Below are 18,123 nucleotides of genomic sequence, written 5' to 3'. Positions count from 1 at the left end.
ATTTAGTATGTGATTATTCATCTCTGAGATAATGTTGCTTAAGTAATTGAAATAAAATCAATGTAGGATGGTTAGGTAGTGTCAAAATGAAGTAACTAATCAGAGTATCATTGTTAAATGGACAATTACCATGATTAAATAGAATTTATGATTAAAATATATGATTATCAGTGAAAATAGAAAATAATTTTCTTCTATTAAATTAGTGCTATTTATAAAGCACTGTCTCTTGCAGATTAGGTTAGATTATTTCTTTAATCCTCTAGATAATTCTGTGAGATAAAGTTATTTTTGCCATTACAACTGAAAATTGGCTATATACAATGGTTACTTTCAGTAACCCACTGAAATGGGTTTCATTTCAGTATCCCACAGAAATGAAATATATATATATACCTACTTTTGTGTTTAACTAACCATATGTGTGTGTGTGTATATATGTATATATATATCTTATATATATATATACAAAGATTAATCATCCATCTCCATATATATATATATATATATATATATATATGATATATATCAACATTAATCACAGTTCTAGGGGGAAAAAACGATGATACCAGTGAAATCAGAAATATTTTTGGAAGATGGTAATTATACAGTTCCTGTGTTATTTGAAATGTTTCCTTTTAAATATTTCTATTTGCTTAGCATCAAGTTAGTCATTAGTAATGCCACCAAAATTCTTTGATGATCAACACATCTTGCACAAAAGGAAGTCCTCTGTGGATCTTCCATCTGATCCACATTTGCTCAATACTACTTTTTCTTGTAGAATAAACTTCTTGAGTATAACAATTACTATGCTTTATTTATTCTGACTGTGACACTGTAATTGAAATTGACTTTGGGTCAGATGTCAGTCTTTTCCTCAAACCTCTTCTTTTATTACATCAACAGGAGTCAGTTTCCCTTTCTTAAATCAATATGTCATAGTTTTTACAAGAAACAATAACTAATTTTGCAAAATAATGGGAAACATCACTTAAAATATAAAAAATTTAAGTATCCAGAAATGAACTCAGAAAAGTGTAAACCCCTTTATGGTCCAAACTATACACTTTTTTGAATGGTATAAAGAATACTTAGGGAATAGAAATTAGAGTGGAATGTTGTAAACATTTAATTCCACCTAAAAAAATACATGAGCTGAATAGAATGCTAATGAAAATATTGACAGAATATCTTATGGGACTTGAAGCCCATAAGTATCAGTAAGAGTCTGGCAGTAAATAGACAACATATTACTTGGGAGTGTTGGAAGATAGTTTAAGGAAGAGACTACACGCAAAGGTGAGGGTAAGATTGAGGAAAAGTACCAAAAGATAGTGAAACACAGATACATATATAGTAGAAAACCACTACCATGTCTAGGTCTGAGGGGGAAAGACTAGAAAGAAATTATCAGTATCTGACTGCATTTATAGGTATAAGCACTTTGCTGTAGCAGTTGGTGACCTTAGGACAGGTATTCAGCCTCTGCTACATAGTAGTCTATCAGGGAGGCAGATGGGGGAATAAGTATCTCAAATTCCCTCTTCTATAGTCGCCTTCATTTACATCCCATTGGCCAAATTCAAACAAAACCAGAAGGATGAAGGAGACTGGTTGATGAATTATAGGAGTATTGGCATTCTAGGGCAAACAACAGAGTAGAGAAAGTTAAGAGAGTGGGGTTGGAGAGACAAAATATTCAGCACCATAATTTTATCTGGAAGAGCAAATACAGTATGTTCCAGGAAAATTTTGGTAAAATTTCAATAGGAAAACTTATCTAACAGTACTCAAGACAGTCTAACATTAAACCAATTTAAAAAGTGTTGGAGCACAGGATCACAATAATCAGAAAAACTTTCATAATTTTATTATCAATTTCTACATGATAGCAGGGTCTTTTCAGATCAGTTAGGCTAGGATGGAATTTTCAACAACTGTTTTGGGAATTTTATTCATTTGAGATAAAACCTCTTACCTCATACGTTATTCAAATTACAAATATATGAAATTTTTAAGTTAAAAAACCTTAAAAATTTATTGAAACAAAATATGGAATTATTGGTCTACCAACTATGCCAGCCAGGTGTCTCAAAATATGGAATTATTATTTTAGTAATTATTGTCTCTCTCAGTTTCTAGTTTATCAATAGAATTTTAACAGGTTTGATCATATACTAAATAGTAAAAATTATGTGGTAAGATTATAAATAAATGAAATATTCTTGGGAAACTAGAAGTAAACCTTTGCAATGTGTACAATAATGAAGATTAAATAACCATACTCTGGAGAATTACTACAAATAAATAAAAAAGACAGAAAGCTCAGTTTTAAAAATGGACACTATATATGACCAAAAATTCATTAAAATATACAAATAGTAAATACATAAATAAATGGATTCTAACTTTCAGTAAATATCAAGGACATAATAATTAAAATAATAAGAATTCATTTGAAAATTTATCAAAAATATATCAGAATTTACTATTAAATGCTATATGAAAAATTTCATTTTTTGTAATTTCAAGTTTTTATTTAAATTGCAGTTAGTTAGCATATAGTGTATTATTAGTTTCAGGAGTAGAATTTACTGAGTCATCACTTACATTTAACACCCAGTGCTCATCACAACAAATGCCTCCTTAATGCCACTACCTATTTAGCCCATCCCCCATCCATGTCCCTTCCACTATCCCTCAGTCTGTCCTTTATAGTTAAGAGTCTGTTTTACAGTTTCCTTCTCTCTCTCTTTTTTGCCCTATGTTTATCTGTTTTGTTTCTTAAATTTCACAAATGAGTGAAATCATGTGGTATTTGTCTTTCTCTGAATGACTAATTTCACTTAGCATAATACTCTAACTCCATCCACATCACTGCAAATGGCAAAAGTACCTTCTTTTCGATGGAGATTATACACACACACACACACACACACACACACACACCACATCTTCTGTATCTATTCATCAGTCAATGGGCATTTGGGCTCTTTCCCTAATTTGATGATTGTTGATAATGCTGCTGTAAACATCAGGGTATACGTGCCCCTTTGAATCAGCATTTTTGTATCCTTTGGGTAAATACCTTGTAGTGCAGTTACTGGATTAGAGAGTATTTCTATTTTTAACTTTTCGAGGAACTCCATACTGTTTTCCAGAGTGGTTGCACCAGTTTGCATTCTCAACAACAGTGTAAGAGGGTTCCCTTTTTTCCACATCATTACCAATCCCTACTGTTTCTTGTGGTGTTAATTTTACCTATTTTGACAAGTGTGAGGTCAAATCTCATTGTAGTTTTGATTGGTATTTCCTTGTTAATGGGATATTGAGCATCTTTTCATCTGTCTGTTAGCTGAAAAATTTTAATCTATAGAAAATTTTGCACCTATCTGTAGATGTTCATACAGGCAATTTATTATAGAATATTTTTAACTAGCAAAACTTGGAACCATTTAAAAGCTTAATTTTAGAAAAATTATTACATTCCCCTAAATTATAGTACCTCTACACCATGGAGTCTTAAAAATAATGTTTCTCTATACATATAGAAGTGGAAGTTGACTAGAAAACATTGACAAGCATAAAAGAAGAAATAATTTAAAAAGGAACTCATACCACAGAACAGTATAAATGACATGATACATTTATTTTAAAAGAATGTGTGTTAAACTGATGAAACAATCTTAAGATACAGCAAGATAGAATTCAATGAAAATATTGTGGTAAACAAATAAGGCATTATATATTGCTAAGAGGAATGAGAGAGAGAAATATGACTCTTAGGAATATGTACAAATCCAAAAGCCTCAAAGTATATAAACAACTGATAGGGTTATAGGAAGAAACAAGTATCATAATCATTATAGTTAACTATTTATATATAGCTCTCTCAGGAACTGATAGACCAAATAGACTAAAACTGAGGACAACTAGGAACTGAACGTTACAAATAAAGAATTCAAGCCATTATTTTTATGTAGAGCAGTTTTCCCCCAGCAAATAAGACATAAGCAACATTTATGAAAATACATTGTGTATCGTGTTCACATAGAGTCAAGAGCAAAACTAAAAAAAACCTTAAAACTAGGGACAGAGGCCTCAGAGAATTAAAATGTTTTTCTATATATTAGAACTATTTTTTGATAAATTATATATATTTTACTTCCTAGTTGAAGTGTTCCTGCCTGTGTGTGACTAGCTGAAAACACCAGTGTGGCCTCATCTGCATTCTGTGTACCCGTACGTCTCTGCTAAGGGCCACAGCAGCTCGCAGACACCGCAGGTGCTCTCAGGGCCTTCCGAGAGGGCTGAGCAGGGACTTCCTGGGACACCCAGGATTTCCATCCCGCGGGGCCCCAGAGTGAGGTGGTGGCAGAACTAGCACAGGCGGGGCCCTCTTCCCCTCCCTCTTCTCTTCACTTTTATTTAAGCTGTGCTAAATGTTTCCTCACAGGAACCACAATTGGTTCTTCATACAGATTTTTCCAGTGAAATAAAATGTGTTGTAGTTAAAAAACAAACAAACAAACAAACAAACAAACAAACAAACGTTAAACTGATTGTAAAAGGACAGTCCTTAAGTGTTTGGAAAATTACATATCATTGTACCCCACTGATTAAAGGCTATTAAGAAAAACTCTCAGCCATATAACAAAATCACTTTACTTCAAAATATATGAAATGCAATTAAAACTGTAGATAAAAGACATGTGTGGTGTTGAATGCATAAGAAATCAGAAAAAAAGAAAAATGAATGATCCAGGCATTTGAAACCAGAGTTTTGAAAAAAGAAAGCAAGACTAAATAAATAATATTTTAAAAAATAATAAGTGCAGAGATCAATGAACTATGAAGCAATAACTGCACAGAAATAGTAGTTATTTGTGAAATGAAATGCTGTTTAGAAAAAAATTACAAATAATAAACCGTGTTACAAACAAATGAAATATAATAAAGACACAATAAAGTTTTAAGGATAATAAAATGTTATAAACAAGTCCATTTTAATGATTTAAAAAACTGGATGGAAAAAACTATACTTCTATAATATATTAAAAGTCAAAAGAAAGAGAAGCACAAATTAGAAAACTTGAAGAAGGCCAAAATTCATTTTAAAAAGGGATTTTTTAATAATCAAGATAAAACAATCAGATGATCTAATTCTCCCAAACTTAAAAGAAAAGTTTCTATCTTACACAAGTCCTTCCAGAAATCACCTTTGTATTATTTAATATTTCCTGAATAATCACTTTATGTTCTATACCTCCAGAGTTAGAGGTATTTGGAAGACTGTATCTATAGTTTTGGGTTTATGCTGAATCTTGCTATTTAATGATATTTAGTTAAAGCCCAGATATGGTTAAAATATCTGGAAAACTTAAGGGTCAAAATTTAGTATAATAATAGCAAATTCATATATAGCATTTTCTTTCTGGTAGACACAGGTAAATGTATGTTGTATATTTACTAAGGTAATCCTTAAGCGTGAGGGGATTCAAATCTAATATTACAAAGCAGTGCTCCAAATTCAAATGAAAAGGCAAAACCAAATGTGTAATTCTGAAAACACCAAGCTCATCAAAATCTAAGTAACAAAAGCAGCAATATTAACCAAAACACAATATAACAGATGCTTAAACATCAGTCCTTTTACAAGATCATAAGCAGACAGGATATATGTGAGGAAGGAATATGGAATCCCATGAAATATATACACACACTTCCCCTATACAACTATATGTGTATGTATATGTATATGTATATATATTCAAACCTCTGGTTTTGAGCATATATATTCATATATATGCCTATATAGAAGCAATCTATCTATTTATCATCTATCTATCTATCATCTACTGAGAAAGAATAGAGAAATATAGAGAATTCAAAGTTGGAGTTGGTGGGAGTTTAAACTGGTGCACCCACTATGGAAAACAGTATGAGGGCTCCTCAAGAAATTAAAACTGCAAAAAAACAACTATTATATGATCCAGCAATTTTGTTTCTGCATATTTACCCAGAGGAAATGAAAACTCTAATTCTAAAAGACACATGCACCCCTGTGTTCACTGGAGCATTATTTACAATGACCAAGATATGGAAACAACTCAAATGTCTATTGATAGATGAATGGACAAAGAAGATGTGTTTTATATGTATATATACAATGGAATAACTACCTAGCAGTTAAAAAAAGAATGAGGTGGTGTAATTTGCAACAACATGAGTGGACTTTGAGGATGTTATACTAAACAAACTTAAAGGACAGAAATACCATATGATTTTGTTTATATGTAGAATCAAAAGAACAAACAAAACAAAACTCAGTTACAGAGAATACGTTGGTGGTATCCAGAGGAGAGAGGGGGTTTGAGAATGGGAAAATTGGGTGAAGGGGATCAGAAAGCACAAACCTCAAGTTATAAAATAAATGTCATAGGGATTAAATGTACAGTATGGTGACTATAATCAATAATGTATTATAAATTTGAAAGTTGCTAAAGGAGTAGTACTCAAAGTTCTCATCACAAGGTATAAAATAAATGTCATAGGGATTAAATGTACAGTATGGTGACTATAATCAATAATGTATTATAAATTTGAAAGTTGCTAAAGGAGTAGTACTCAAAGTTCTCATCACAAGGAAAACAATTTGTAACTTTGTGTATTGACAGATATTAACTAAAGTTATTGTGGTGATCATTTTGCAAAGTATGCAAATGTTGATTCATTGCATTGTGTACCTGAAACTAATATAATGCTATACATCACTTATACTTCAATAAAAATATCAATCAATCGTGCTATTCTTCTATATCATTCTTTTTCCAGTAGCCTAGTTTTACAAGGAAAACTGATACCCATTCAGCTAATGCATTTCTTGCTTGAAGCTGTATCAGTCTTACAGATCCTCAGATATACTTCTGCTCCAACACTGTGTTTTGGTCTGTTAGGCTAATGGGATGGGGTTTATCTTAATTAAGAAGATGTCCTTTAACAATCTTTCTAATCACTAGTTTCCATTTAAACTGTCCCAGTACTGATACTAATAGCCAGTAAGGAATTTTCCTTCTTATCATGACTCTGATCTGAAAATTGGAATAAAATAGTTTTATTGGACTCATGACTACTTTCTAGTGTATAATAAACAAAAGAAATAAAAAGAATAATGCCTAATGTTTAGTTTCTATTTACCTTAAGATAAAATCAAGTTTGTTCTTTTCATAATGGTCTAATGATTTCAGGTTTTAGAATATGGGTGTGAATTTTTTATGAGGAGCTTTAAAAACTAATTTTTTTCCATTTTAAAAGAAAATTGACTTTATCAATGTTCTTGAATAAAAAATCTTGAAAATTAGATTATCTTAAGAGCCTTTAAATTTGTCATCAGATTAAAAATATATTAATTAGATTAGTGATGAAAATCTTAAAATTTAGTTTATAAATACAAAGGCATTTTCACTAGTCTTTTTTTCTGATACATCTTTAATTTTTGCACTTTTTGTCATTGATTGCTTCCTTTACATTTTCCTGAAATTCAAATAGCTTTTTTTTTTTAACATTTATGACAAATGGAACTTGTACCTCACTTTTATTTTAGTTAAGACAATTTACTCCAGTGATTCCCAAGCTTATATTTAAAGAGGGAAGATTTTTTTTGGTCAATCATTATAAATTATGATACAAATCTATAATTTTACATGTATACATATATATTCCCAGAATTTTTCAAATATTCTGGAAGTGTATGTGATAAAAATATCAACAATAGTTATCTTTATGCTATATATTTTTGAGCATATATATTACACATACACCACATTTTTATATATTTATACACATGTATGTGTATGTATATAAGATACATGTAATTTATGTATTCTTGTATATTTTCTGATTTTTTATGAGCAAAATAATTGTAATAACAGAAACAATAAAGGTATTTAAAGTAATACTTAAAATAATACTCTTCTGGATTTTGATATTAGTATGTTTACTTACAGAGATTTTGGTTTTGTTTACTCTTTGAAGGTTGAACCTCTTGTATTTCTTCCTTTCAACTCCCTTCTCACATGCAAAGATGTACATCGTTTTGGGCTTAAGGGTGGGGAGTAGTATCAACTGTGATATTATAACCAACAAAACTCTTGTTCAGAAGAGGTTTGCTATTAGTGCCTTCCTTTAGTTTTATTCATATTTGCAAGAACCAGTTGCATCAGGACACGTGTATAGGAGAAATGCAAGTCATAATACTAGGGCTGATGTATGTTACTACATTTCAGTGGAGAAAGTTCTGGTGTTTACAGCAAGTCTCTCCATGTAAACCCTTGCTTTCTGTCGATCAGTAGGCTATCTTAGATGACCTAAGGCTTACAGATGCACTGTATGTCTCTGAATATTCTCTTCCTTTCTTCTCCTATCTTTTAAGATTCAATTCTGTGCCTCTGGAATCCTAGTAAAATTCCAAACTTGTTAATCTACATTTTCTTATGGGTAGTGTATCCACTCATATGAATGAATCTCATGTCGAGTGGAAGAATATCAATCTTAAGCAATCATAAACATATGTCCTCCATTCTCTCCAGATAGGGTTCTGGCAAAACCTAATTTTTAAATACAAATCAACTTTAATTCCTTAACATCAATGAATATGACCTTTAAATAATAGTAAAATTTAATCTGTATAGTTCATGTCTAAATCTTTTCATATAATATTGTGTTATAATCCTTTGGATCTTATGTTGTCATTTTCTATGTATCCTAAGAGAAATGAGTATAAGATGGCAATATTAATCTTGACATCACTGACTTAAGTTCTTTGTAACAGGAAGCAGGATCAGAGGTCAAATGGGTGAAACTAGGAAACATAATGGGTGGGGTTAAATCTTTACAAGTAATGCATATGATTCTTTTTCTAGTCAAAAATAGTAATACTTAAAATCTTAAGTGATGATACATAATTTTGTAATGTTACATCTTATACATTTTGTAATGTTATTAATTAATGTTATTAAATTCAAACTACTTACCTAGATGAAAATGGTTTTTCTGTATTTTCTTCACTAAGATAAACATTTGCTAATATTATTATAAAGACCATAAACAATGACTCAGATAGCAAATATCCCTTCTCTGGAATGAGACTGCCTCATGAATGCTTCAGCCTTTTCATTGTTGCCTTACCTTCAATATGAAGAAAAATTTCTTTGGTCTTTATCCTCTTTGATATTATGTATGCTTCTCTATGATCTATATAGGACTTGACTTTCAAGAAAAAGTTTATAATATTGCAGTTCTGAACGTTTGAAATAATGGTCTTCTTTAGTGTCTATTTAAGTGTATCCTTTTCTTACAATTACCAAGAGGCTCTATGCCTCCCTTTATGTCCTATTGATTGACTAAAAGAAGGAAAACAGTTATATGATAGTCTCTATTATCATATAACATTTTCTCTACTATCATAACCTTTTGGTAGAAAGATACTCTTTGCTTTTCAGAGTACAATCAATGAGAAAATTTCTTCTTGTCTACACAATTTACACATAATTTTACAGACATACTTTACTTTGGTGTCTTAAGATAAATGTATAGTGTCAATGTTTGGCTGTAATAAATACAATATAAGACAGTAGAAGCATTACCATAAATTTTCATTTAAGCAAAATAAATGATTGGTGATAGCAGAATAACCTTTTAATTTTTTAATTATAAACTTTGAGCTCTGAATATTATATGAGGAAAGGGAGATTGAATATTCTCATAAACATGTCAGCAAAATAATTGAAATGTCACTTGATTTATCTTAAAGTATTTTCCATTGTATGTTGGCATTCATTTTTTGCTTATGATAAATTATATTTACCAACTTCTACCTTGTTCTTTTCTAACCATAATTTTTAAAGAGCTATGCTATTCTCTAGCTTATTTTTCAGTAACATCAGTATTTTTCTCATGTTGATATATACTCTTCTACACTATGAAATAAATGCTTTTGAATAATTGAAAATATTTTTTAATTGTCTACTTTATAAAATCACAGGAAAGATAACATATACATCTTTGCATGTATATTATCACTTTTGTGTTTGGGGTTTATATTTTTTTATTAAAGATTTTTACTTATTTATTTGACAGAAAGAGATCACAAGCAGGCAGAGAGGCAGGCAGAGAGAAAGGGGAAAGCAGCCTCCCTGCCAAGCAGACAGCCCAATGCGGGGCTCAATCCCTGGACCCTGAGATCATGACCTAAACTGAAGGCAGAGGCTTAACCCACTGAGCCACCCAGGCACCCGTGTTTGGGGTTTTTAGAAAAAAATATTGATATGTTTTAGAACGAACAAATCTGAAATTCAATTTGAAGTAGTAATTTCAATTTATGTAAATCCAAATGATTTTATTATTTAAATTATGTTGATAATTTAATGTTATATAGATCAGATTTTTTTTATTTACATTGCTTTTTAATCCACTGATAGTTGTAAAGGTATTATCCAGTTCACCTTCAAGTATATCTTGGCCTTAGGGTGGTTTCATAAATCTGAGAAAATAATAATGATAATAATAATATGGTTTTTATGTAATACTATGTGCCAAAACTTATGATAAATTATATACATTTAATTACCATGTGTTAAGTATAGAACAAGGACCCCCAATTTTGCCATTTTAAAGATGAAAAACTTGAAGCTCAGAAAAGTTCTATTATCTATTTGAGGTCACATTATGAAGTGAAAGAATAGAGTTTTAAACCAGGCCAGTATGGCCTCAAAGTCCTTGTCTTTTTGTTTGTTTCTGTTATTTGTTTTTTGTTTTATGAAAAAAAAAAAAAAAAAAAAAAAAAAAACCAAAAACCTGTATAAAGTCCTTGTTTTTAACCACTGCCGTATTTAGTGGAGTGCCAGCCCTCATAAAGTCAAAAGCTAAATATTCAGCGATTTTATGAGTTGGTTGTTAAGCCACTAGCAATTTGAAATTAGCCATGGTAGGAATATTTATATCATAAAAAATCAGCAAATGCTACAAATTGGGGCTTGCTTCACACTTTCATCTCCTCAACCTGACAGTTTATTAGCATGCCATTGCTTTTACTGCCAAAGTCTTGTCAATATTTACCTATATATTAGGTTACAGATATAAATACCAGATGTAAATTTTTTATCATTTGCTGAGTACTGCTTATGAACTGCCAGCCATTAAAAGACTTGCCATTAATAGTTCCTGAATTAAATATGTCATCTTTCATTGTGATATCTAAAATAATTTTTGTAGAGAAGAATGCATAAAATAATGAATTATCTCTTTTATTTTCAGTGATAGTGGAAAGTGGAAAGGTAATTTCTTTTGTGGCTTATATTAATTCTGGATATTGTGACATTTATAGAAATATTGTAGGACTTATGAAACTACAGCCAAAAAGAGTGGTAAGTTTTAAACTTATGTATTTTCTTTAATCATAATTGAATCTAGCCTAACTATTGAACATTTTTTGTCTCCTGTGAAATTTCTGTTCAACATTTTTTACTATTTTTTGCTATTTCTTTTTTTTTTACTGAGTTGTAAGATACAGGAATGTAAAATACATTGTATACTGAGTTGTAAGACATAGGAATGACCAAAAAGCACATTTAGAGATGTTTAATATCGTTATTTCTTAGAGAAATGTAAATAAAAACCACAACAAGGTACTGCTTTAAGAATATCGGATTGGTTAAAATACACTTAACATATGACCCAGAAATTCTACTTTAGATATTTACTCAAAAGAAATAGAAATATACATCTACATGAATCTTCATAAGCCAAAAACTGTAAGTAATCCAAATGTCCATTGACAGTTAGATGGATAGAAGCATTGTGATATATTCATACAATGGAATAACATACTTAATAAAGAGAACTAATGCATACAAGAATATAGATAAAACTCAAAGCATTATGGTTGGCTAAAACATCCAACCCAAAAGAGTGCAGCCTATTTGATTTGTTTTATGAAGTTCTAGAACAGGTAAAACACTAATGCAGTGTTAGAAAAGTTAGAGCTAATCCTTTTTTTCATTGGTCAGGCAGTCTTCAGTGGCATTCAATTTAATATGTAAAAGTTGAATTCTGCCACACAGATTATATTCAGTGTGAAGATTTGCCAGGCGGCAATTCTTCAAGTTAGATATTGGCTTTTGACCCCAGGATGCTCAGTAAAGGCTTTTATCTCTTCCGAGTTAATGTCATCAACCTACTTCAAGAACTACACTTTTTTTTTTTTTTTAATCTTACTGCTCATCAACTCATCCCCATTTCAAAGCTGTTGAGATCTCCATGAAAAGTTAATTTGGAGTTTCAACTTTTTCTCCAGAATCATGCATACTGAAACCTGGTAGGCCCTTTTACAGTGTTTCTAATTTGGACCTAAATTGCTAGTTCCCTGGTAAAACTCACTTTCCATGTTTCTTTTTTATTTAAACAAGAAAGTCTTGATGGAGTTCCATCTGTGGCCATTAATTCCATCAATTCTGGTCCTAGCCATCTGTGCTTATTTTCTTATTCTGTGTTAGTCCAACAAATGTGCCTTGCCACTGGGGATGAGGTAATAAATGGTAGCTCAGAAAACACCAAAACTAAGCTATATTTACAAAATGCTATCCTAGGACCTTGAAAAATGGAATGAGCTCAATATTTCCTAAACACCTGAGTGGATTAAAAATTTAATTTGCAGATCACTAAATGACAGTAGTAGTACTTTGAATTACCTTAGATACGCTGAAATTATCTATCAATTTACTATTGTTCTAATATAATTTAAATACATGTATATATAACTTTTCTCTGACTTGAATGAAATTGCAATTTATTTTAAATACCATACACCAAAATGATTTCTGAACAGTGAATTTCTGAAAATAATGGTATTTATCCATTGACTAAAAGTAGTTTCATTAAACATCAATTATCTATATCTCTTACAGAAAAAAATTCAAAAACTTGTTTGTATGGGTAGACTTCAGGAGAAGGAGTCCTTTGGTGAGATTAGTGTTCTTCTTCAAGTTCCTTTCACATGCACAGTAGTTACTGGAAAAGAGGTTGAGATGGCAATCATTGAAGATAAGGACCTATTTGGTAAATACATACATATCTTTTATACCATTTTTATTTGATGAGCTTTTGACAAGTGTGGATATATTTCATAGAAAGATAACTAAGTGTAGGTGTATATATATATATATGTTATTTAAAAAAACAATGTATCTATAGATAGTCCCCTTTAACACTTCATATTCTGATTTAATTGTGCTACTTTAAGAATGTATTAACACTATTTCAAAACACTTTGATTTGAAATTAATAAAAACTCTAATTCCTGAGTTACCATTAATAGCATCATTCCTTCCTTTTATGGAGTATCTTTTGGTTTTTCTTATCTACAAGTATTGCTTCTGTGTTTCTGCTTCAGGTCAAGAGTGTGCTATCTTCCAAGGTACAATCTAGATCAAGTGTATATGAAGAATCATGGCTTGTAGCATTTAAGCCTTTACCTGAAGTTCTAGCATTCTAGTAGTATTAAAAGAATAATCATGTAGCCACCCATGTTTGGTCCTCCAAAAGTTATACTCAAATGAGAAATGCCAGTGAGTGTGAAGGATAAATGAATAGGGTTTAATAAATGATGATGTAACAGCATATTAAAGAAAAATACAGTTTTTTATATAATGAAACTAAGAATAGCAAACATCAGATCAAGGATAAGAGAGGAAAAACTCATGGAATTGAACATGGGTGAGAAATTTGCTTCAAATAAACTCAGTTAGAAACATTCCCAGAGTGCCCGGGTGGTTCAGTTGGTTAAGTGTCTGCCTTTAGCTCAGGTCATGATCCCAGGGTCCTGGGATTGAGCCCCATGTTGGACTTCCTGCTCAGCAGGGGAGTCTGCTTATCCCTCTCCCTTTCCCTCTGCCTCTGCTCCTGGTTTTCTCTTTCTCTTTCACTCACTCTCTCAAATAAATAAATAAATAAATAAGATCTTTAAAAACAAAAAGAAACATTCCCCTTATTATCCATGTATGATTGACTGAATCCCCTTATCTTGAATTTCAAGCTTTTTGTTTTTTAAAAGAATATATACTCTACCAGTTTGTGATTTCACTTAACTCATATATCCATTTTTATCCATGATTTCACAACTCATATATCCATTTTTTTTAAGATTTTATTTATTTATTTGACAGAGATCACAAGTAGGGAGAGAGGCAGGCAGAGAGAGAGAGAGGAGGAAGCAGGCTCCCTGCCAAGCAGAGAGCCCGATGCGGGGCTCGATCCCAGGACCCTGGGATCATGACCTGAGCGAAAGGCAGAGGCTTTAACCCACTGAGCCACCCAGGCGATTTGAAATAGGATTGACTAATTTTTTTTGTTTCTATTAACTGGTGCAAGGCAAATACATTGTGGACTGTTTTATGTAAATCAACATTTCACACATGAAAGTACTTCCTTCAAGCATGTATTAGAATCTTCTTTGCTGTCTGGCAACCTAAAATTAAAATGGCTTAGTATAAACTGTAGTTGTGTTTTGTGTGTGTGTTGTCCATACTTAAAATTTCTTTCTACGTTTTGTTCATTTGAGACTGATGTTTTAAAGCTACTGATGCGTTGTGTGCCTAATTAAACATTTTAAACAGGAATGTTCTTAAGGATTACATTTTGCTTGTTTTGCCACAAACTTACAAGAAAATAAAATATTTTACAGTTGACCCTTGAACAACATGGGTTTAAACTCTATGGGTCCACTTATATATGGAGTTTTTCAATAAATACATTACAGTACTGACAATATATTTTCTTATTCTTATGATTTTCTTAATAACGCTTTCTTTCCCATAGCTTACTTTATTGTAAGAATACAGTATAAAATATATATGACATACAAAATCTGTATTGACTGCTGACTATCAGTGGTTTAGTGTGGGGAAGTCAAAAGTTATGCCTGGATTTTTGACTGCTTAGGGGTTGGTGTCCCAACCCTCTGCTCTTCAAGGGTCAGCTGTATTTAGTTTAAGAGTCTTTTTTTTTTTTTCTTAAGGTTTTACTTACTTATTTGAAAGAGAGAGCGTGTGCTCAAGTTGGAGGGGGAGGGGTTGAGGGAGAAAGAGAATCAGACTCTCCGCTGACTGCAGAGTCCAACACAGGGCTCAATCTCAAGACCCTGTGATAGTGACTTGAGCCAAATTCAGGAGTCCATCACTCAACTGAATGAGCCACCCACCTGCCCCTAATTTCAGAGTTTTTAAATTTCTACATTCTAATTGTTTTACATTTTATTCCAAAAAAATAGCTAAATAATTTTAATGAGAAATGTAATGGTTAATTTTACTGAAAGAATCATCTTCACACATGAACAATGTTCTTTATTTCTGCATTTTCATGGTACTTCATTTTGTTTCCCTCTGTTCTACTCCTTATTATTGGAAATATGAATCCATCTCTGTAAAATGGCACAGGGAAGGACTTAAGAGAAAGTAAAATGTGCCTAAAATATATCAAGTATATGTCATCTTGCAATCAAGATAATATTGTTATTACCTGGTGTATTTAATTGGTGTTAGGAATAATTGTTTATATTTGAGGTGGCCCATTAAAAAATAACAAAAACTAATAAAAACCAATGTGTTCTAACAGAATTCTCACCCATAGTGGATTACATTGCCTACACTTTCTAATTTATCAAAAATTGTTAAATATGCTGCTTCTTTTTAGAATTGTAAAATGTATTACTGGATAGCTAAATTAAAGTTCATGTCTTAAGTATACAAGTCACACTCTAATTGTTCCCATATATATCATATTAAAAGGCAAGTATCAATTAAATGATCCAGTTTATCAACAATATTTAGTAAATACCTAAAAGGAACAATGAATTCACTATATCTATACTTGGGAATTGGTAGAACAGAATTGGGATATATAAGAGATTGCATGAAAGTTAAATAATTTATCTGGAGAATTATATATACTATTATCTATATAATCATAAAGGAAGTTGTGCAATAATCAGTTTTGAAGTATTTAAAAATACTTGAAGAATGATTTCTTTGTTCATTTAAGTTGTTACCTTTTCGAAAATTGCAAAAAACTTTTGCAATCTGTGTTCATGCTTTTCAGACATTACCTTGAACATCTAAATAAAAATGAGTGTAGAATAATTATTAACTTTAAGCAAATAAAAGTATATTCTCTTTTATATAATGCCATTGGGAATATAGTTTATGAGATTATTATTTTTGTGAAGGTAATGTATTTTTGTCCAGATTCAGAACTTATACCTCAAGTCATTTAGACTAAAATTATGAATACCAACAATTTTAATTTTACTGGTATCTGAAATTCTTATCCTACAATTAAAACAAGTGTATTACTTTTGTAGTGATAAAGAATTGCTTTTAATATTAAAAAATGAATTACCATTGTTTTTAATTATATCTCAATTCAACCATCCATGTTTGAAAAAATAAGAGATAGCTATGTATTTAAATTGTCTTTCTCAAAAGGAAAATTTCAATTGCAAGGTGACATTGCTACAAATTATCTGAAAGTTTCTATTTGTTTCTAAACAGAAAGAATGTCCAAAGACTTTTATCTCTAATAATGATTCTCTTAATCAAAAGCTTAGGAAACTAGATTTTTTACTATAGATAGGTCTTTTAGACATTTTAGAAGTAATGAATACATTCTTATCCAGAAGATCTACTTCCCAGTACATCAGTATTTCTCCTTCTTGCTGAGACAGGTTATAACCAGGTGTCTCCTTGGTAACAATGTTAATCAGAAGAGCCTAAATTCTTGAACAATTTGGCAGAGTAAATATGTTTCCCTTTTCTTTGTATTTTGGTTTGGTTTATGATAAAATTTTGATATGAAAATATATCTCCAAGTAAAAAACAAGGTATGACACTTAAAAGTATTTTTTTCCTCTTATGAATCTTTTTTTACTTATTACTAATAATGTTGAAAGAAAAAAATGCTAATTAATTTGAGTAAAATTTGTGTTTTAATTTGGGCTTTTATGGACATAGTTTTGAGTGAAAAAGTTATATTTCATATAACTTCCTCAGTAAATTATTTTATTCCATTAGGTATTTTATAAATATATTGAAGAACAGTTTTGTTAATGATAAAACCAGCCAAATATTTTGAACATCTTGCAGACCTTTAAAAGCAGTTCTTAGGGATGCCTTGATGGTTCGGTCAGTGAAGAATCTGCCTTCAGCTCAGGTCATGGTCCTAGGGTCCTGGGATCCAGTCCCTCTTCTGGCTCCTTGCTCAGCAGGGAGGCAGCTTCACTCTCTGCCACTGCCCCTGCTTATGCTCTCTCTTTTTCTCTGACAAATAGATAAAAAAATATTTTACAAAATAAAATAAAATGAAAGTAGTAATTACTTGAAGAAATTATCTTATGAGATATCACAAAAGATCATGAAATAATAATGTATCCTATTTTGATTGATGGAGTTCCATTTTCCTCAGTCTTCAATGGCATGTATTGGAATTTGGAGCCTAATAGGTAACATTCCTTTTATTTGCCTGAATTCTAAAGCAAATAAGAACAGGACAAAAGAACAGAGTAGAAAGGAGGTCAAAATAGCACCTGCATTGTTGATATAAATTGGAGAATGTGGTTTATATCTGCAGACTAGAGTCCTAATCCTGAATCCCAAAATTCACCTGGATTACCTACAGAGTCATTGGCATTGCTACACCACCAAATGTCTCTTCACACAGGAGATGGTGCAGGGCTTTCCAGTAAAGATTATGGGGAAACAGGAAGAAATATCCTTCTTGGTAGACAAGCTGGATCCCAAGGGGAGGTGGAAGGGAAATGTTAGAACTCAGTATCTCAATCTTTGCTCCAGGCTAGGAATGATTGACATGGCAGAAAGAGGCCATAAATGTTAAATTTTTCACTATCCTGCATCCTGAAGAAATTAGTAATAATGTATTTCCTCTAATACTTTGTAGGAATCCCCACATCCACTGGGCCATTGTATTGGCCAGGAGAACCCACCATTTCACTGCGTTCTACTGTAGATATACACACTCCTGGAGTTTAGCAAAGTTGTAGTACTACAAAATCCT

At 31.3% G+C, this 18,123-nt stretch overlaps 1 protein-coding gene across 1 annotated transcript in view; it reads left to right on the top strand.

Annotated features, from left to right (window-relative positions):
• The window catches only part of CNBD1 (cyclic nucleotide binding domain containing 1), a 385,468-nt gene extending 367,595 nt beyond the window's left edge, over nt 1-17,873 (top strand). The window contains exons 9-11 of the mRNA XM_046007793.1: nt 11,317-11,426; nt 12,966-13,116; nt 17,770-17,873. Of these exons, the coding sequence (XP_045863749.1) occupies nt 11,317-11,426; nt 12,966-13,116; nt 17,770-17,873 (365 nt within the window). The remainder of the gene's footprint in view (nt 1-11,316; nt 11,427-12,965; nt 13,117-17,769) is intronic.
• Nucleotides 17,874-18,123: the final 250 nt, after the last annotated feature.

This window comes from Meles meles, chromosome 1 (assembly GCF_922984935.1).
Source record: "Meles meles chromosome 1, mMelMel3.1 paternal haplotype, whole genome shotgun sequence".
In the NCBI taxonomy this organism is placed as follows: domain Eukaryota; kingdom Metazoa; phylum Chordata; class Mammalia; order Carnivora; family Mustelidae; genus Meles; species Meles meles.
This window is presented reverse-complemented; position numbering and strand designations above follow the sequence as displayed.